This window comes from Arabidopsis lyrata, assembly GCF_000004255.2.
Source record: "Arabidopsis lyrata subsp. lyrata unplaced genomic scaffold ARALYscaffold_6, whole genome shotgun sequence".
Classification (NCBI taxonomy): domain Eukaryota; kingdom Viridiplantae; phylum Streptophyta; class Magnoliopsida; order Brassicales; family Brassicaceae; genus Arabidopsis; species Arabidopsis lyrata.
Window position 1 is genome coordinate 6,624,810 of NW_003302550.1, and position 21,145 is coordinate 6,645,954.

General features: G+C 37.0%; 5 protein-coding genes across 6 annotated transcripts; 4 read left to right on the forward strand and 1 right to left on the reverse strand.

Moving 5' to 3' along the window:
- Positions 1-680: 680 nt before the first annotated feature.
- On the forward strand, positions 681-3,816 carry LOC9309833 (stearoyl-[acyl-carrier-protein] 9-desaturase 3, chloroplastic). The gene is made up of 3 exons (XM_021021915.1): positions 681-1,227; positions 2,591-3,101; positions 3,192-3,816. The coding sequence occupies exons 1-3, from the start codon at positions 1,118-1,120 to the stop codon at positions 3,759-3,761; spliced, it is 1,191 nt and encodes a 396-aa protein (XP_020877574.1). The 5' UTR covers positions 681-1,117; the 3' UTR covers positions 3,762-3,816.
- Positions 3,817-4,799: 983 nt separating this feature from the next.
- On the forward strand, positions 4,800-7,918 carry LOC9307779 (stearoyl-[acyl-carrier-protein] 9-desaturase 1, chloroplastic). Its single transcript, XM_002871664.2, has 4 exons — positions 4,800-5,149; positions 6,229-6,733; positions 6,832-7,272; positions 7,512-7,918. Exons 1-4 carry the CDS (start codon positions 5,022-5,024, stop codon positions 7,632-7,634), a joined length of 1,197 nt encoding a protein of 398 aa, XP_002871710.1. The 5' UTR covers positions 4,800-5,021; the 3' UTR covers positions 7,635-7,918.
- A 144-nt stretch (positions 7,919-8,062) lies between these two features.
- Positions 8,063-8,899, reverse strand: LOC110227522. Its single transcript, XM_021021916.1, has one exon. The coding sequence runs from the start codon at positions 8,772-8,774 to the stop codon at positions 8,223-8,225; it is 552 nt and encodes a 183-aa protein (XP_020877575.1). The 5' UTR covers positions 8,775-8,899; the 3' UTR covers positions 8,063-8,222.
- A 136-nt stretch (positions 8,900-9,035) lies between these two features.
- LOC9307780 (splicing factor U2AF-associated protein 2) lies at positions 9,036-13,907 on the forward strand. 2 transcript variants are annotated; one of them, XM_021023159.1, is made up of 15 exons: positions 9,036-9,296; positions 9,635-9,724; positions 10,013-10,147; positions 10,241-10,303; positions 10,380-10,600; positions 10,883-11,110; positions 11,523-11,615; positions 11,696-11,734; positions 11,824-11,910; positions 12,015-12,117; positions 12,257-12,337; positions 12,967-13,043; positions 13,131-13,211; positions 13,318-13,409; positions 13,512-13,907. In XM_021023159.1, exons 1-15 carry the CDS (start codon positions 9,254-9,256, stop codon positions 13,636-13,638), a joined length of 1,560 nt encoding a protein of 519 aa, XP_020878818.1. In that variant the 5' UTR covers positions 9,036-9,253; the 3' UTR covers positions 13,639-13,907. The 2 variants fall into 2 exon arrangements, with proteins under 2 accessions (XP_020878818.1, XP_020878819.1); XM_021023160.1 differs by having other exon boundaries at positions 9,106-9,296; positions 9,644-9,724; positions 13,512-13,895.
- Positions 13,908-14,328: 421 nt separating this feature from the next.
- Positions 14,329-20,699, forward strand: LOC9307781 (sister chromatid cohesion 1 protein 4). The gene is made up of 16 exons (XM_002871666.2): positions 14,329-14,621; positions 14,894-15,043; positions 15,215-15,476; positions 15,577-15,674; positions 15,760-15,809; positions 16,183-16,235; positions 16,687-16,786; positions 17,025-17,502; positions 17,582-18,001; positions 18,101-18,239; positions 18,495-18,631; positions 18,732-19,588; positions 19,664-19,697; positions 19,904-20,015; positions 20,116-20,245; positions 20,324-20,699. Exons 2-16 carry the CDS (start codon positions 14,920-14,922, stop codon positions 20,420-20,422), a joined length of 3,093 nt encoding a protein of 1,030 aa, XP_002871712.1. The 5' UTR covers positions 14,329-14,621; positions 14,894-14,919; the 3' UTR covers positions 20,423-20,699.
- The last annotated feature ends 446 nt before the right edge of the window (positions 20,700-21,145 follow it).

The window sequence follows — 21,145 nt, forward strand, 5'->3', positions numbered from 1 at the left end:
TATTTGGTGACTTCTCTTTTTCTTTTCTTTTACTTTTATTATTTAGTGACTCAATGTTACAAAAACCAAACTTAGCTTTACGACAACTTTACTTTCGAGCAACATCCGGTATAGACCGTCTGTTACGACTTTACTCTCTTTCTGTTTATGAAGAATATTAGGATACCTTGTTGTGATTTGTGAATTTTCTTTCAGTATATAACATGACATTTCTTGTGAAGAAAAATATTATTTACGTCTCCAGTTTTTGTTCGTGTCTTATTTCTAAAAATGAGAACAAATTTTCCGTAGTTTTGGTTTTAAATGTACTTAATTTTTTTTTTTTAAATGTACATTTATGAAAAGAAAGAAAAAGGAGCACTCGCCATCATTTTATTTCGAAAATTCTCATAAAATATTGTTTTGACTAGACAACCAATGAAGATATTACTTAAAAACAATAAGACTAAAACATCATGAATTTAATTAAAATCCACATATAAATTAATGAGATATTCCAAGAAATATACTTTCTTAAAAAAGTAACACAACCAAAATTTGGAAACGCCTACGAAGGTTTCTCTTTTCAGAATTACGTAGCACGATTATTAAATTAATGAGACAATGATTTGTATCGACTACCTTTAGCTACTAGCTAGTAAATATCGAACAATCAGAAATTGATAAGGGTTATAAATTACAGAGATTTATAATCAATGTTGTTTAAGTACGTACTCTTTAACAAATTAAACAAAAAAAAATATTATGTAACTTTTATTATTCACAAAAAATTAGCTTTTTCTGCGGGAGTTATCTATATATTCTCCACAGAAAAATGGCTTTTTCTACGGGAGTAAATAAATAGGAAAATTAGATGAATCTTTCAAGTAAAGAAAAAACAAACGAATTAATGACATATATAAATTAAAACATAAACAGATGTCTATGGTTGCTCAAGGATTAGTATAATTACAGACGTAAAAATCAATGAGAGGGAGAGAACATTCCAACTCTAGTCAACTCTTCTTGTATATATATAGAGACATATTCCTCCTTGTAACGCACAACAACAAGTACAAGAGAGAGAGAAAGAATCATAGAGATCTGTCGCGGAGAGAGAGCGAGAGAAAGAGAGAAAATGTCGATGGCTTTGCTTTTGACCTCGCCGGCGATGATAACTTCTCCTCGCCGTGGATCTTCTCCTTCTCGTCGTCTTCGAGTTTCATGTGTTACCACAAACCCTGCTAGGTAACGATTTATTCGCTTTCTTCTTTTTTAACTTATGATAGATCTTCGATTTTCATCTAGTTTTTTTTTTTTTTTTTTTTTTTTTTTTTTTGTAGTAGTAGTAGTAGTAGAGATATATTATGAACATAAATTAGAGATATGCTCTTTAATTAGCATAAATCATTCTGCGTTTTCGTTGTCTTCTATTTATCATGTGATTAAGCGGGATCTAAATTATAATTACGTCGTTTTCTTAAGACAATTAAATAAATAAAAAACTATCTCGCATGCACTTTCTTTAAAGTTATGTTTTTTACTGACAGTTTAAAGATTTATTTTATGTCATAATTTTGTTTTCAAGATTTTGTTTATTCATTATCGGAGGTCTTAATGTTTATTAACATGAGCATTCCTAATTTCTATGTCCAGTGGGACTATAATACTGTTTTAAAGACATTGGATTCCATGTATCTTCGTTGATCCCATTATATCATAATATCAACTTTTTTGGTCCACCTGAAAACTTTTCTATATTGCAGAATCACTACACTTTTTATATATACACTTTATGTGTGTGTGTATGTATGCATAAGTTTGTGATTGGTTTCACACGGATCATGACATTAGGTGACCTTAAGATCCTATATAGAGAGATAAGTTTGATTAATTGATTCCCTTTCAGATAATATTTGAGTAAACTTTAATCATTTTATGGTTGAACTTTAAGTTTGTTTCTTTTTCTTTTTTTGGGTTCATACAATCATACTGAGACTTAAATCGTTTATCAAGTAAATTGTTTTTTGTCAGACAAAGTACCATTCTACTTTTAAAAGGCTGGGTTGATTGCCAAAAAAAAAAAAAAAAAAAGGCTGGTTTGTTTTTCACAATTTTACCCCACCATGCAAAATTACTTAACAAACGTACGTTGTTGCTTTTTTGTTTTGTTTTGGTAAAATTGTACAGACGTTAGTTGACATATTAAAATCAATATACACATCAACAACATCCAAAATTCCAATCTGGATATGGTGACACAACGTCTTCAAATAAAAACGATGGGACTAATAGACCAATCAATATCATCAACATACATTTTTTATAATAAAATGATTTCTTTTACATTTCCTAATTCTTAAAAAAAAAAAAGAAATACAATGGACTTTCTTTCTTTTTCTTTTTCTCGGTGACTATAAGGGAGTTTTTTTTTTGTCAAATTACATGTTGCGAAAGAGCAACGTAACCACCACATATATATAGAGTTTAGTGTAATTGTACTATTAACCCTTTTTATAGTTTTGTACTCTTAAAAAGATATAGCAAATCGTTTATAACACGTACACAGGACCCATTTCTGTTTGATATTAATATTTTACCTTTTTTATAGGGAAAAAAACGAAACATGCAATCAGTACTTTCGACCTATCAAAGAAGTAAATAACCAAATAACACACACAATACCACAAGAGAAGCTTGAGATCTTCAAATCAATGGAGAATTGGGCAGAACACAAACTACTACCCTATCTCAAACCGGTCGAAGATTCATGGCAACCACAAGACTTTTTACCTGCGCCAGAGAACGACGACGAATTCTACGACCGAGTAAAAGAGATCAGAGAACGAACAAAAGAGATACCTGACGATTACTTTGTAGTTCTTGTGGGAGATATGATCACAGAAGAAGCACTTCCAACGTATCAAACGACGTTAAACACACTTGACGGCGTTAAGGATGAAACCGGTGGGAGTTTATCGCCGTGGGCGGTGTGGATTAGAGCATGGACGGCGGAAGAAAACCGTCACGGTGATTTACTCAACAAGTATCTTTATCTAACTGGTCGTGTTGATATGCGACATGTTGAGAAGACTATACAATATCTCATTGGTTCTGGTATGGTAAGTATTCCACATTTTATATCATTTTTTGGCATTATATTATATGAAATTTGACTTTCTTAATATAATTTTTTTTGGTCAATGTTTTAGGATTCGAAATTTGAGAACAATCCATACTATGGATTCATCTACACGTCATTCCAAGAGCGAGCAACATTCATCTCTCACGGCAACACGGCGAGGCTAGCCACAACCTACGGCGATGTTACCCTCGCGAAGATCTGCGGCACAATCGCCGCCGACGAAAAGCGTCACGAGACGGCGTACACGAAGATAGTGGAGAAGCTATTCGAGATCGACCCCGACGGATCTGTTCAGGCACTGGCGAGTATGATGAGGAAACGGATCACAATGCCAGCTCATCTTATGCACGACGGAAGAGATAACGATCTGTTTGATCATTACGCCGCCGTGGCGCAGAGAATGGGAGTTTATACGGCGACGGATTACGCTGGGATACTTGAGTTTCTGTTGCGGCGGTGGAAGGTGGAGAGTTTGGGGTTGGGGTTATCAGGTGAAGGTAGGAGAGCACAGGATTACTTGTGCACCTTGCCGCAGAGGATCAAGAGGTTAGAGGAAAGAGCTAATGATAGGGTCAAACTTGGGTCAAAACCTTCTATTTCGGTTAGCTGGGTTTTTGGTAGAGATGTTAAACTATAGAGATATTTTGAATAACAAAAAAATAAATAAATAAAGGAATTATGTTTGTGATCAAGATGTGACTTGTGGATTTGAGTAACCAAACTATCTTTCAGTTTTATATGCTTCTCTCTCATTTTCGTTGTACAATATTCACTAATGTGATTGTGTGGGATAGGGCATGTATATCATGTTTTATGATCGGTTTATGCATTCAATTCATATTTTCCTCCTGAAGTTTGATTTTTCAGTATTGTAAGAGTGTTTTATTTTACTAATTAAGAAGCGTTTACTGTTTTTGTTTTGTTTAATTTACATCCGTCTTTTAGAGTGTTTGATCATATATAGTCTTGAAACAACAATGAGGATAATTATAAACAATGCAATGTTGATCTTCTTTCTATCCCATTCGAGCCAGTTTGTCGGTTTCACGATTATCATTACATAGACCATCTCAATTTGAACACCGGTAAGCCATTGATTCCTTGATGCCTTGATGGTTTCCCTTTCGACCATTGAATAGATACAGCCCCGGCTCTAAGCGAGGTGCCACCGGACAGAGTCTATTCCTGTTTTTTTTTTTTTTTTCCTACCCAGAGACCTTAATTAATATTATTGAACCGGGCCTAAATAGACCCACTACCTCTTGAGAGTCTCCTTCGAAGATGACACATCTATATATATATATATATCCTCGAACCCCACTTATTGCTTGCAATTTGCAAAGCATGGAGGAGCACTATGACAACTATTAAGAGTTTTTTTGTAGTTGCATGCAGCCGTCATGACATCCTGGAAACTCGTGTGATATAAGAAGCTTTTATTGTTATGAGTTATGACGACATTTCAGTGACAGTATTGTTTTGTACCGTCGTCATACTAAAGATCTTTGTCGCGTAATATGATTTTGCTTTGACAGCATGATTACAATAATACGACAAGCAATTTTGGGTTTGAAGCTGCATCGGCCCATGGGCCTATTATGTCTCTTTGACAGAAATAGACAAAACAGGTGAAGAAAATGGCAGTGATGTAATAAGAAAAACCTAAGAGGGACATTTTCGAGACATAAAAAAAAAGAGTCGTTTATGCAATAAATGCACACTTGCTAAAATAATCACGTTCCAGAGAGTTTTCTGAAACTGATCGTTTCCTTTATTTTGCTTTGTGCTTCCTTCCCTTAAATACACATTTCACTCTGTTATCATCGAATTTTTTCTCGTTTTGTCTCTTTGAAATCTCTCCTTTTTTTTTTTTTTTTTTGTTCGTTGAGAAGAAACAATGGTTATGGCTATGGATCGGATCGCTTTGTTCTCTTCCTCATCATCTGTTTATCATCGTTCTTCTCATTCTCATGGCTCCAAATCATCCAGAGTTTCCATGGCTTCCACTATTCGTTCCGACTCTTCGTGAGTTTCTCCCTTCATTTGGAGAAATTCTGTTTTTTTTTTTCCCCAAATTTTTTCCCTTTCTTTTTCTGGGGTTTAAGTCTGTGCATCGATGATCATTAATCTAACATTTGATTTTTATATGCAATCATCTCCTATTTCTGTCAAATATGTTTATTTCGTTTTTGCGATTGCTTGTTAGGATAAAGCATTGGATTTATCCATACGCTTGTGTGCTCTGTTCCACGTATTTCTTAAAATGATCATTATAGTTACTTTTATCCTACATATTCTCCATTCAGTTTGTTTTCTGCTGAAGCTATGGACATGTTTGACATCGCAAAACTCTTAATTTTTTGCTTTATTTTAAATATTTGATAGAGAAATTAGCAATCTTTGTCTTTCTTGTAAAAAATCAATATTTGTAATCACTAGTTTGTGAATTGTAATTATTTGACACTTCTCCATATATGCATGCATGGATTGTTCCCTATTTTTTGAATTAAAATATCATTTAATTTGGTTGTTGGCCTATCAGGCTACAATGTTCCCATCAGTCCCTTCTTAATTTATTGCTAGTGTGTAAGTCTTTTTATATAAAATCACATCCCACAAGATAATGGTTAAGGCTTTTTAATATTGTTGACTTTTGGTATATTGGGTTTACTCTATGTTTATGCATATGCATACATCTATGTCTGTGTTTATATGCACTGTAGTTGGTCAAGTTAGGTCTGAAAATGTTTCTTCTTGTGTTGCTTGTTATTTTGGTGATACTGTTTTGGTCAGAAGAATTTTTGATTTAGAGTATGCTTTGTCTTGTACTGCAATTGCCCTTCATTGTTGTTATCTATCATCTATGATGAACATTGAATAACGCATTAGCTTGTCTTTTTCTTTCAAGAAACTGATTATTCTCGTGTTGCTATCTCTCCTTTTTGGAGGTGTCTTAAAGACTATAACTTGTTTGCAAGTTGGTTACCTGAATAACACGAAACCTTATCATCTAATTCTGGTGGTTGTGTTAATAACAGTATTTTCAGTCTCTGAAGTTTCTTATTCTATTAATCATTCTGGAATCTTCTTTAATGGAATTGCAGAGAGGATACAAATGGAAGGAAACCGTATATCCCTCCTCGAGAGGTTCATCGTCAAGTGAAATATTCAATGCCACCACAAAAGCTGGAGATTTTCAAGTCCTTAGAAGGATGGGCTAATGAGAACTTGTTGACTAATCTAAAACCCGTTGAGAAATCATGGCAGCCAACAGATTTTCTCCCTGAACCTGAGTCAGAAGGATTCTATGACCAAGTTAAGGAGTTAAGAGAAAGATGTAAGGAGCTTTCTGATGACTACTTCGTAGTGCTTGTTGGTGATATGATCACAGAGGAAGCACTTCCGACATATCAGACTATGATTAATACATTGGACGGGGTTAGAGATGAGACTGGAGCAAGTCCTACTCCTTGGGCTGTATGGACAAGGGCCTGGACTGCTGAAGAGAATAGACATGGTGATCTTCTTAACAAGTATCTTTACCTGTCTGGACGAGTAGACATGAGACAGATTGAAAAAACTATTCAATACCTCATTGGTTCTGGAATGGTAAGCTTAAGATGGCTAGCTTTTCTTAAAAAGGCTGAACCAGCAAGTCTGTTTTTTTGGTCGTATTGATTGTTTTTTTGTTTTGTTTTGTTTTGTAGGATCCAAAAACTGAAAACAATCCTTACCTAGGATTCATCTATACTTCTTTTCAAGAAAGAGCAACATTCATCTCCCATGGAAACACTGCCAAACTGGCAAGGGATCTTGGAGACTTGAAACTTGCTCAGATTTGTGGCACCATTGCTGCTGATGAGAGGCGCCATGAACACGCCTACACCAAGATTGTAGAAAAGCTATTTGAAGTTGATCCTGATACCACAATCGTGGGCTTTGCTGACATGATGAAGAAAAAGATCTCGATGCCTGCTCATTTGATGTACGATGGTCGTGATGATAATCTATTTGATCACTTCTCGTCCGTGGCCCAGAGACTTGGTGTCTACACTGCCAGAGACTATGCTGATATACTGCAATTTCTTGTGCAAAGGTGGAATGTGGAGAAGTTGTCAGACCTTTCTAGTGAAGGGCACAGGGCCCAGGTAACAACATTAGAACCATGAAACCATTACGGTTTGCTGTTTCTGACTTGAGAGTTTGTTCTATAAAAACCTCATCTTGCATTAAAGAACTTACAAATCCTATCCTATCTAGATTGCATTGTAACTTCTTTTGTGCTCTTGGTGATAGTTTAGCTACAAATTGGATACAAACTCGAAACTGAGTTCTTAACTCTTAATTCTGACTTATGGCTTCTTTTTTTTTTAATTGCTTCGAACAGGACTATCTCTGTGGATTGCCTGCTAGGATCCGCAAACTTGAAGAGAGGGCTCAAGGGAGAAGCAAAGAAGCTGCAAAAAACATACCATTCAGCTGGATATTTGGTCGAAAGATCAGGGCTTAAAAGAAGTAATGTTATGTGCTTCCATATTACAATCCCAAGCGAGCTATAAAGATCTTCACCAACACCATGATGAAGAGGCCAGAAGATTGTTATGTTGGAATGTGTGTAGAGAAAGTATGTGTTAGGCTTTGCTTTGTTTGGATCACCACTTAAATGACTTCCTCCAAAGAATTTGCTTTATTTTGACGATTTTATTTATTTATTTCTGCTCCTCTATTTGTTGCTAGTATTGTATCCAATTGTCTAATGCTTTTTCTGAATCCAATAAGATTTATTTATAAGTATTAAGTTGTGTTTTGTTCCTCTACTTCCAAATTTGTTTCCTTTATGGTTGACAGAGTAATTACCTCACCTCCTCCATAAAATGGTTATGCATCAAAGTTCCCATCTTTGTGTATCCGCTTAAGGAAACGCTACGAAGTGACAAGTCATAGGAAAGGACTATATATATCATTGACGAATTACATCAAACACTCAAAAAACAAATGAACAAATCACAATAATACCCACCGAAACAGATCCATAAAACCAACATTTGATATTGATCCAACTCAACAACTCTCACCACAAAACAAAAAGACACTAGCTTTAAACTTGGAACGGCCATGGCCAATCCTTAGGATTCTCCTCACTCTGAACCTTACCAGTCCTCCTCATCGCAACGCCATCACCAACATCGACATAAGCATAGTACTTCAAGAAGAAAGCACACACAAGAACGATCCAGTCAAGACAAAAGATAACAATACAGAGCCCACCACCAAGTTTCAAGATCACAGCAGCATCTTCCTCACGCACATAGGACTTAAGACTCCCGAGGAATTTTGATGTGTTGGTGAAGATGAGAACAGAGACAGAGCCTTGGAATATGGCTGTGAGCACAGTGGCTACCATGTGAGCAGCGTACCAACGGTTTCTTCCGCAAGAAGCAGCGGCGCAGCCTGAGACAGCGGCGGCGATTGTGGTGGCGTGGAGGAGGATGAGGAGGAATCCACAGATGGAAGGGATTAGACGGAGAGAGAGTGTGAGGAAGATACAGCTTGAAGCAGCGCCGAGAAGGATGTAGTTGGAGAAAAGGAAGATCTTGTGTGTATGGTAATGAGATTCTTCTACTGGTGATGAAGAAGAAATGAAACCCATGATGATATTTTGGAAATTTTCGGAGTTTGAGAAATGGGTTTCGTTTTCTCTGATGATCAGAAGTAGAAGAAGAGAGTGTGAATTATGGATTTGAGAAGAGCACAACGAGTTTGTTTATGTAGAAGCTAGTGAAGAGAGAGAGAGAGATTGAAGAAGGTAAAGTTTCTAATATGACCGTTGTTTGGATCTCGAACGGCTGTTTTTGTAACGGCTAGTTTGATTTAATAAGGTGGGCCCAATGATTTCAGTAAAAAATAGTACTAATAATTATTGTAAGCTGGGCCTAATGGGCCGTATATTGGTTCATGTTTATCCGAGACAAGGATAAGATTACCTCTGTATCCAAACAAGGTCAGGGTCCTCTACCGTCTTCCTCCTGCTTCCGCCATTCTTCGTCGTCTCTCGAACGCGTCACTCTTTTAGTCGGTTTTGTCGTTTACAGTAATTTGCGATTTTTTGAAGGTTAACGAGAAACAAAAATGTCCGACTCTGATAATCTACAGCTTCCACCATCAGCGACAGGTGAAACCTTCTTCTTCTCTCGCTTATTCAAATTTCCGAGTTACGTTCTTCGTTGGTGTTTTCGCGTGGCGTGTCTTGTAAAAGTAGCGGTATCGGACAAGTTTTGTTGGGAGGGATATCGAATTTGTTTTTATTGGGAGAGAGTTCTTAGGGTTTAGAGGAGATTGATCAAATATGAAAAATTTGGGCGTATGGAGATTTACCAATGCGTTGTTTGTAATATGTGTCATGGTTAAAATCAGTCTAAGCCTTTTTTGTGGCGATAGTTACATCTATACATTTGTTTTGTTAGAGCTCTGGGATGCTCATCTTCATCATCTGTATTTTCTTAATTCTAGGGGCAACAGTTGCAGCTACTGATCTTGGTTGGTACATTCTTGGTGAAAATCAGCAGAACCTGGGCCCATATACTGTCTCTGAGCTATGTGGTAAGTCTTTCATGTAAACAGATTTCCTTGTTGTAGTAAGGTTCATAAGACATATAGACTGTCCGTAAACTCGATTAGAACAGCTGGGTTAGAAACAAATTGAATCTATAGGTATTTCGTATTTGTTTTTATCCTTGTAATAGAAGGCTAGCTGTATTGAAATTGTGTCTGCTGTAAAATTAGATATGAATTTTTCTTTCTAATATTTTGATTGAACAAGTATTCAATAGCATGGTTTTAAGACAGTTTTCCGACCTGTACCTTTACTTGTTTGCTTTGACTGGGCAGACCATTTCAGGAATGGTTACCTACTAGAAACTACCCTTGTCTGGGCTGAAGGAAGAAGCGAATGGCAACCACTATCTGCCATTCCCGAGTTGATGTCAAGGATATCCGGAGCTGAGATTGTCTATCCGGCTGTAGGTAGGATCCTTTTCACCCTTGCTAGATAATTGAATTCTTGGCATTTTTTCTAGTATCCCATATCAGGGCACTTACTATCTGGTATCTGACTAGGTGCATCTGGGTTGGTAAATGGATCTAATGCTGGAACCGAGCAAGAGAAGCAAGATTATACTGGTTAGTTATTTATATAGAAAATGAAATCTTCAATGTTATAATTTGCAATGCTTACCACAGTATTTTGTTATTGTAGCCTCTGCTAGTACTGAGGATGAATTTGAGAAATGGCAGAGAGAGATTAAAGAAGCAGAAGAGGAGGCTGAAAGGTTGAAAAATGGTTCTGTCTCTGGTACTGAGCTTGTCGAAGATGATCATGAAAGGGCTTCTTCACCACCTGAGGGCGAAGATGAGTTCACAGATGATGATGGAACGAGATATAAATGGGACAGAGCTCGTAGAGTATGGGTTCCTCAGGTGAGGCTTTGTTTTGTCCGCCAAATCAATCATTCTATCCCAGTTTCTACTATTTTAGTGGGAATTCAGGTTATCCACCTGGACTTCCAAGTCGGGAGTGGAATCATTTATATGTGTCATCTTGCTTGGTGGCTCCTGGCTTTACCTTTTCTGAAGAAATTCTCAATTAGTATTACTATCTCCAATATTCTTATCTGTGTTTATCAAAATTGACTATCAGGAAACCTAACTAGCCTACTCATAACTTTTTTATAACCTAAGTGCTGATGCTGTTTATTGTAGGACGATCCACCACTGGGTAGCGTTGACCCGTATGGACTCGAAGAGATGACCTTTGCTAAGGAAGACGAAGTATTTCCAACAATTAACATTCTTGATACTTCTGTTGATAAGAAGGATGCCGCTAAGGATGATGTGGCTGGTAAGAAAGAAGAAGATGGCTCTGATGAAACAGCTGAAATAAACAGTAACGGCAAGAGAAAGCTACCAGAGCCAGAAACTGAAAAGAAGGTTTTTGTTTTTGTCTTTTGTCTTCATTTCGGTTTCGTAACAATCATCATTTCTCTTTCTCGAGGTCATGCATGTTACTTCACATTTTTTCACCAAATCATGTTTGTTTTCACTTGACTCGACCTTGAGCTGTAAGTACTGGCTTTCTTGATTGGGGAGTATTGATTTTTCTTTAGCTGCTGAAATGTAGTGGGTAAATTACCTTTTGACCGATATGCACATTGTAAAGGGGAAAGAAAAACCAAATTGTTCTTAGACATCATACTTATATTAGGACTAGCAGAATACTTTTTACCATCGTTTTTTGTATTTACTAATAATGGTTGTTTGTGTTGTATGAATCAAAGAAAAAAAGTTGCATTTCCTCATGAAAATTTCTGCAAGCGTTTCTAAGATTCAAATTCATTTTCAGGAACCAAACAAGCCTCCAGATTCGTGGTTTGAGTTAAAAGTCAACCCACATATTTATGTTACTGGGTTGCCCGATGATGTCACCCTCGAGGAAGTAAGTTGTGGTCATACTTTTTCAACCATTGTTAATATCTGAAGCTTTAAAATGGACTGATAGTAGGGTATCAATTACAGGTAGCTGAAGTTTTTTCTAAATGCGGCATAATTAAGGAGGTAAATCTCACTATCTTGTGATTCTTTCCGTGTTTTTTTGGAATCTTGTGTAAGCTCCCCTAACAATGTGGGTCTGATAAACATTGCAGGATGAAACTGGCAAGCCTCGGATAAAGCTTTACAGTGACAAGGGGACAGGAAAATTAAAAGGCGATGCTCTTATCACGTATATGAAGGTAATGACAATACTTGAAATTCTTCCGTGAGATTTATAAGGTTATGATTCTTGAATTATGTCTCTGTTTTCTCTTCATGTGTATTTGTTTTTCGTTTTCGTTAGGAGCCCTCAGTGGATCTGGCAATTAAAATCTTAGATGGGGCTCCGTTACGTCCTGCTGACAAGCTCCTCATGTCAGTTTCTCGAGCTAAGTTTGAGCAGAAAGGTGAATACTGTTGTACAATTGATGTATAACATCTTACTCGTTTATGGGTTATGTAAAACATCCCATCCGTGGCTTTGGTTTCGACAATATTTTGCTAATGGTTCTTATTGACTTTTACTGTTTCTTTTTTTCCACTCAGGGGAGAGATTCATAACCAAGCAAACCGACAACAAGAAGAAAAAGAAGCTTAAAAAGGTCGAGCAAAAGTTGCTTGGATGGGGTAAGTTTTCGCTTTTGTGTACTAGAAACTTACCTTTATCTCTAGAGAGACACAGAATAGAGAAAGATGCAAGGAGATGCTAGAGATTCATTTCCGTACTAACCATAGGAAAGTTTATTTTTAAAGTTATAATTTCTCTTACTAGGGAAAGATGTATATAAGTTCTCTATGCTTCACCAGATTCTTTATGGAACTCTCTAAACTTAACCAGTACTTTGCAAAAAGACTGCACTAGAAACCTCTAATCTAATCAATTTTGGAAGGAAACCTTTCAATGACTATCAAAACAAAAGGGAATTTAGGAACTCGATATAGGGCTTACAAAGATATCATTCATGTCTTCTTCTTTCTGATGACTTGTGATATCTAAACCGATGAAGTTGCACTTCCTGTTATTGAGCCAGTTTTTCATCGCTATCATGTTTATTTAGGTCAGTGGCCATTTCGGAAGCATGAGATCAAAAGGGAACATTTAGTCATGTCGATATTATCTCTTTCTGATTATTCCTAGTTGATTTTTAGCATATTTAAAATCATAAAGAAATTATCATTTTAGTTGTTGAAGTTGGAAGTTGTTCCTAGTGGATTCTAAGCATATTTATCGCATTTTCTCTATTTTCTTGACGTAGGTGGTACAGATGATGCTAAGGTCTCAATACCTGCAACGGTTGTTCTGCGCTACATGTTCAGTCCAGCTGAGTTGAGGGTAGGGTCTTGTCCAATATGTTAGTATGAGAAATGTTACCATTTTTAAAAGTACCTTACATAGCTCGACCATTTACTCTGTTTGTAGACTGATGAGGATCTGGTTGCTGAGTTAGAGGAAGATGTGAAAGAGGAGAGTTTGAAGCATGGACCGTTTGACTCAGTGAAGGTAATATGATGTGTCTTTTTATCTTAAGCTTGTGGTTGTGATGCATATAGCTTTGTTGCTAAGTTGAGATTATTTTGGAGTATCAATCGAATCTCTTGTTTTACAGGTCTGTGAGCATCATCCACAGGGAGTTGTTCTTGTAAGATTCAAGGATCGGAGAGATGCACAGAAATGTATAGAAGCAATGAACGGTCGATGGTACAAACTCTCCTGAGTCATCATTTCCATGTAATTGCCATTAGAGTCGGTCTTGGGTCTGATTTGTTGCTTACATGTGGTTCTGTTTCTGGATGAATGCAGGTATGCAAAGAGACAGATACATGCGAGCCTCGATGATGGATCAGTTAACCATGCTACAGTTAGGGATTTTGATTTGGAAGCCGAACGGTTAGATCAGTTTTCAGCTGAACTCGAAGCTGATGAGTAAAAACAAAAGCACAATGATCTAAAGCCGGGAAGATTTTGGATGATTATTCTGGGAAACTCAGGGTTCTGATGTAAATCAGTAGGCACAGACACATCCGAATCAGACCAAGGCAAACCAGAGGCCCGGTTTAATCTAGTAGTAGTATTTACCTGTAGTAAAATTAACGAATAAGACTGCACTTGCGAGTGTATTTTGATATTCGTTTACTAAAAAACCTTTACTAAAAAAATTTGAAAAATCATAAAATTAAAAAGTTATGCTTCACTATATTTTTTTTCCTTATTTGTTAAATCATGATAGTTATCAGTTTTTTGTGTGACACCATCACATGAAAAAAACAACTTTTATCCATCATTTGTTCAAAATACTTTGCATTGTAGTCTGGGCCTAAATTACACAGTTTTTACAGCAGAATGTTGTCAGACCTCTAATAATAATACAGAATCTTTATTTTTCTGTTTTCTTATTTCTAATGAAAATTTTGGAAATTATTTTCAGATTTCCCGCAATGAGGCAAAGAAGCCGCCGAGTTGAAATGTTTTGAAAAAATGGAAAAATATTTCAAGTAATAATTAAATGAAGTTAAATACTGTTGGGGCTAGTTGACAAAAACAAAATTGTTGAAAAAAATGATCTAAATCTAAAGCTATGGGGGACCCGCTGATCTGTAAACCAATGAGAGAACGACGTATGTCACGAAACATGTGTTCCTTTGCCGCACCAAATCCCTCATTTAATCAAAAATCAACCAAAGATCCAAATTTCGAAACTTTTTATTTTGCATATCGCAATTTCCACAAATTTTACTGCTTTCTTTCGTTGTTGTGTCTGAATCTCCAAGAAGAAAGAGTTTTGTCTTAAAGAGGATTCTGCTTTTACCCAAATTGGGTGTTCTTTTTCGAAGTTTCTGCGAATTAGGGTTTCCGCGAGGACTCTGTTCAAATCGAGCTGTGTGGACTTGTTTGAGCTTGGTGAATTCCACGGTAATTGATCTACCCTTTGCTCTGTATTCTACTTACGAAAGCTCGCCAAGTAGTCTAGGACTCTCTACTTAGTGGCAATTGTTGTCGGTTTGAGCTAATTTGGATTCTGTTGTCGAAATTTGGAAACTTTTTGAATTTTTCATTAGGCGTATCTTTGGGTTGAAGATTTCTTCGTATGTTACTGGTTCGGAAAGGGATTTACTTATCTGAATAGTTTTTGAAGCTCAATTTCTTACGGTGAAATTCTAACAAGTTGGTTCCTTTTTTTTTAGGGTTTATTTGGTCTAGAGGACGAGGAATGTTTTATTCGCAGTTTATATTAGCTAAGAAAGGGCCACTTGGGACAATATGGATTGCTGCCCATTTGGAGAGGAAGCTTCGAAAGAATCAGGTCGCTGATACTGATATTGGAGTCTCCGTTGGTGAGTATTTGCTACTTTTGCTTTTGTGTTCAAAACCTCTGATTCAGGTCTCACTACTTTAAGCTCATTAGGGTTAGCAGAAGCTAAATTTTCCTTCTTTTTCTGTGGTTATGTGGCTAAACTAGTTCATTCAAAATATTTCCTAATATAACCAATTTCTTTTCTGGGTAGATTCTATTCTCTTTCCGGAAGCTCCAATTGCATTGCGATTGTCTAGTCATCTTCTGCTCGGTGTTGTGCGTATATATTCGAGAAAGGTGAATTACCTCTTCGATGATTGCAGTGAGGCATTGCTTAAGGTGAAGCAAGCTTTTCGCTCTGCTGCTGTTGACCTACCCCCTGAAGAATCTACAGCGCCATATCACTCAATTACGTTGCCTGAGACATTTGATCTTGATGACTTTGAGCTTCCAGACAATGAGATCTTTCAGGGGTTGGTTTCTTGATGTTTTAATATTCAAACTCGTATTCCACTCTTAAGCCATTTTGCATAATTTATTTATTTGTTGCTCCTTGTTTTTCCTGTCTAGCAGTAATTACGTCGATCATCATGTTAGTACAAGAGAGCAGATCACCCTTCAGGATACCATGGATGGTGTTGTATACTCAACGTCACAATTTGGATTAGATGGTCAGTGGTTGTTTCATACTTACTTGTCTTTAGTTTGTAGATACCTATGCCTTAAATAAGCAAACTCATTTTTATACCTTTCCAGAGCGATTTGGTGATGGTGACACTTCTCAAGCTGCTTTGGATCTTGATGAGGTATTTTCGTGTTCATATAGCAGAAAATTTCTACTTTGTTCAAGTCATTTTCGAACAAGAAATAGGATAACCATATAGAAAGATGAATATGAAGAGGTTATCTGTAGATTTCATTTGCTTTTAAATTTTGGGTTCTTTCTCTCCACCGTTTGGGTAGACGCAGCAGCTGGAAGCTCTGATTGGCATTCAGTTGTAGAGTCCTGGACCGTTAAAAGGTTGTAATTTCAAGTGTCAGGTTGCAGTCATGTTGCAGGGTCAGGATGATATTGATGTTTTCTTTTCCTAGTGAAGATTTGCGTATTTGAAATCAGAACTTCTCTCTTATTATTTAATTTTGGGTGTGATCTTTTATTATCCCTCTACTGTTGTGCAGGCAGTATTCCAGGATAAGGATGTTATTGGATCCGACGATGAGGGAGTTCCTGGGTTAGTTTTTGTTCATTATCTATGCTATATTCCTTGTAGCATAATTGCATTTTTGCTTCACTATGGTACCTCTCAAATTAACTATCAAAGTGCCAGCTTGATCTTCTTTTCTGGAGCTGTTCATTATCTTTTATATGTTTTCATACGCTACTTCAGATTGTTATCATAGATTTTAAATGCTTCACATGAGAGAAGAACTCGAGTTGACTGAATGATAAAAAGCTTTGCGTTTTGGCGCTTGAATGTGTGTTTTCAAGCTTTGTAACCATGCTTTTAAAGTTCCATGACATTCATACCTTGATTTTGTGATTGTTCTGTAATTTAATTGTTAATTAGAACTGCAATTCTGTGAGTCTTATCCTTCTTGGATGTGGACCTTTGGTGCATAATTTGGACGTGCAAGTTGCCAATCAAAAGTCTTACTTATGGAAGATATTCTATTTGTTGATAGTAATGATCACAATGTGTATCTGGATGCGGCAACACCCGGGATAAAGGATTCGATGGAAGGAGTCTCTGAAGCCATGCCCAGGGATTTTAATGAAGAGCAGGTGCGTAGCATCATAGACATAAAGCACGAGGTGCATACATATAGTTGCTTAATAATTGTCACCTGAGTCACAGTGCTTAATTCGATATATTTTACTGTGCATTATGTCTTAATGTACTATGCAATTACAGACTCCAAATTTACAATTTTATTTACACAGATTTATTGGCTTACTTTTCTGGTAAGACTATTGGATAGTATTATTATCAGTATTTCTTATGAATCTCTCTTTTTGATAGGTTGAAGATCTTGCTATGAATAATGAGTTCATCGAAGATGCTCAAGCTCCTCAGACTCCTGGATTAGTTGAGGTGCCAAACTCGTCTAGTGTCAGAGAGCAGCTGGCATGCGATGATCACATGGAGGTAGAGGATCTGAATGCAGAAGAAGGTAAAAAGGCCTCTGGGGAGCTGGATGCTAATGAGATGCATAAACGTGGGGAAGACCTGTCTTCTGAATATAATGCCCCAGAATCAGCAGTTACTCCTGTGGAGGTAGATAAGTCACAGATAGATGAAAATGTCAACACACAAAATGAGCCAGAGGAGGAGAGGGCAGAGCATGTACATGTTACATCTCCATGTTGTTCTCACATCACCACCGAGATGGAGGATCCTGGTCAAGTAATGACTGAGGCAGGAACTAATGTTAATAATGGTGTAACTGATAAGTCCGATGCTGTTCCTCCACTTGAATCTTCTGGAGAAGAGAACCGAGGTTTGTTGGCAAAGAAAATTGCAAACCTAATACGACATCTTAGTGCCTGCCTTATTCTTATAATTTTTATTGTTGCCAGATCATTTTGCCATTGCCACTGAGGTCAATCAGGAAACAGATTCTAGTTTACAAGGAAATGAGCAAGCGTACAGTAGACCAGATGGGCAGCTGAATAATGCACACGTAACTGATGAACAGTTGGGAAATTTGACTGGATTTACTGATTCTGATTTGCCAGCACCTGAGAAGGTATTAGTTGCACCTAACAGACAGGGGGATGAAAATGATTTCATGGTTGAATCTACGCCAGATAAAGAAGACCCTGGCACATGTAATGATGATGCGGGGAATAATAACATTACTGGGAAAAAACGCACTTTTACTGAGAGCACACTAACTGCAGAAAGTTTGAACTCTGTGGAGTCAGTTGGACTGATTCAGTCAAAGAGAACTGCAGATTCTGTCCCTGATGACGATGATTTGTTGTCTTCTATCTTAGGTATCCGTTTATTTTGGTTCCTTTGTCTGTTCTTTTATACATTCTATTGCTCTTTGAGCTAGCTTTATGGATCAATTATCATATACTTTTTTTTTTCAGTTGGAAAGTCATCCTTTCTGAAGATGAGGCCTACGCCTGTGCTTGAACCAGCATCTACAAAACGGTTACGAGCTGCTCCCCGCTCTACTGCTACAAAGAGGAAGGTTTTGATGGATGACCCTATGGTCTTGCATGGCGAGTATGTTTATCTAACTGTTTTCTTATACCTTAGTTTTTATTTCATTGCTCCAAGTGCAGCTAGAGTCAATGGTAAATTAGTGTGAATCTTGAATTCGTTGGACCAAAAACTTCTGGATGCTGATTTTTTCTTTACCGTAATTGAAGTTTGGTCTTCTTTTAAGTTTCACACTTTTATTACCTTGGAGTGGTATTTCTTTTACCTTATCTCAGTTTCTATTTGTTTTCTTCTGATGTTACCTACTTTTCTGTTTAGCATTATACGTCAACAACTGACAAACACTGAAGATATACGCCGGGTGCGAAAGAAGGCACCTTGCACCATTCCTGAGATCGTAATGCTTCAAAGGCAGGCTTTGGAGGATGGACTCTTAAAGGAGCCAATATTCACGGGTAAGTTCATGACGCTAAAATGTAGACTGTTGTATACACGCTCTGTTGATTGTTCTTATAATCTGCAGTTACATAGGTAATATTATTAAATGATTTTCAGGTATGTCAGTGGAATTAGTATCTCTGCACAATGAGCCGTATGATCTAAGAGGAATCATGATAATTGAGAATGATGACCATCATGCTTCTGTTGGAGTGGTGGAAGATAATGAATGTTCTGTTACAGCCGTGGAAGAAAACTCTGCTCCTCAACCTCACCCTAATGATTCCGAGGAGCAACCTGGTACAGCTCATACTCACCCACAGGAGGAACAAATCATAAACCAACAGGAAGAGATGAAAGATGATAATGAGCTTGCTGAAAAAATATCTGACTTGGAAGTTTTGAAGGACGGCAATGGAGCTGCTGATGAAGTGAATCTTGTAGTGAGTGACGATGTCAGTCAAATGCCGTCTGAGGAAAAACTTGACAGTGTAGAGGATTTACAGGTGGAAGGATCCTATGAAAACCATGACGGAGAAGGGGGTCAGGATGTTTGTGGGGATGTTAATGAAAAAGGTCGCAGGGACGTTATTGAAATTGCTGAAGGCGATATAGATAACAACCCCATTTTCAATGACTCGGACTTGAAAGTTGAAGATGAACTTCCACATGAAGATAAGAAAACGGATGCATCAGCTGAAGTTAGCGAGATTGGGATAGACGATCAGACTCCATGCGATAACACAGTTGGCTCCACTGAAACTGGATGCGTAGAAGCTGGTGATTTGAGTAACATGGCTTTGGAAAATTGCAATGAACCTCTTGTGGAAGCGAATAATGATGGGATGAATCCAGAGATAGAGTCTTATAACAAATACGAACCGCATAATGAGATGTCTAATGATGAGGCTTACATGCAAAGTGCACTAGATGGAGAACATACTTCTCGTGATGGTCTTATGGGAGACAATGATGTAAGTTTCTTTGTGGCGTCATATCCTTATGGAAGTAAGACATGCCTCTGACTCTCTTATTATCTTATGGTGTAGGAAATGGATACCATGGAAGTTGCACATGACACAGGTTCTAAGCTTTTTTCAAATTTCAATTAATTTCTTTCCAAATGGTCTGTATCCTCTTTATTTGACCAATGGGACTCCTCTGGTCATCATAGCCTGGTTTATAACTGGACTAAACGAGCTTAAACTCTGGAGCATAATTTGGATACGAGATGCTGCTATTCCTGTGATTTGTTCTGTTTATTAATTTCTTGCATTCTGTGTCTTTAGAGTTTTTGAACGTGGATGATGATGAAGTAGATGAAGATCATGAGGACGATGACATACAATATGGTGACGAAACTCGTCTTCTAGAGAACAGTGGATGGTCTTCTCGTACTAGGTCTGTACAGTTATTAACTTTTCCACATTCCATAAACTTCCCCAGTAAGAGACGTGATGGGCTTGAATTATGTGAAAATTCTGTTTCTCTTTACTTATAGGGCTGTGGCAAAGTATCTCCAGACGTTATTTGATAAAGAAGCTGAGAATGGGAAGAATGTTCTTGTGGCAGACAAACTATTAGCTGGGAAAACCCGTAAAGAAGCATCGAGAATGTTTTTCGAAACCCTGGTATGTCCATAACACAACCCTAAACAAAACAAAAAGCTCTGATCTTGAAGCTGTCTTATTGTTTTGCCAATTTTGCAGGTTCTTAAAACAAGAGATTACATCCAAGTTGAACAAGCGAAGCCCTATGAAAGCATCATCATAAAACCACGACCAAAACTCACCAAATCCATCTTCTAGATGGAGAAGATCAGTCTTAGATAGGTAGTTTGGTGCAATCCGAAAATATCATCCGAAATGATTCTACTTCTCCAAAGTTAATACACTTCCCTTTTTAAGGCAATGTAGTAGTAATAGTATCAACGGTGTTGTAGACCATCTAAGTAGCTGGAGATTGGTGTTTGTCATTATTTTTACCTTTATATATATATATGAGTTGTTGTATGTTTATATATTGGTGTAACCATGAGCACCAAGTTTAAATTTGAGAGATGCTAATTTTATTTTCTTTGGATAACCCGAGTTGTCAGGTTTGTGATATTGAAACCTGAGCATTCTGAGGAAACATTTTATTCGATAAATAGTACTTTTCATATAAGATAAAGTCTACCTTCTTGTGAAGTGAAATTGTTTCCTCAAATTTGTTTTAGAGTAAATGATCCTTTTTCCCATTATTAGAATTAAAAATACACGAACTTACGTTGAAACAGGAAATGGCAATTTTTCAGTATATTGGTTTGTACAATGACATATTTTTAATTTTACTTTTTTGTTAAACACCCGGCTTTGTTTAAATTTACGAGAAGAATTACTGAACAAACATAATACGGTATCCACCTCATTTAATCCTCATCAAATCCAAGTTTGTTCTGCATTTCCAATTTCTCAAATTTTTTTCTTTTATAAATCACACAATCTATAAATAAACGAAATAAATTAACTCCGCTATTAAAATATAAAGTA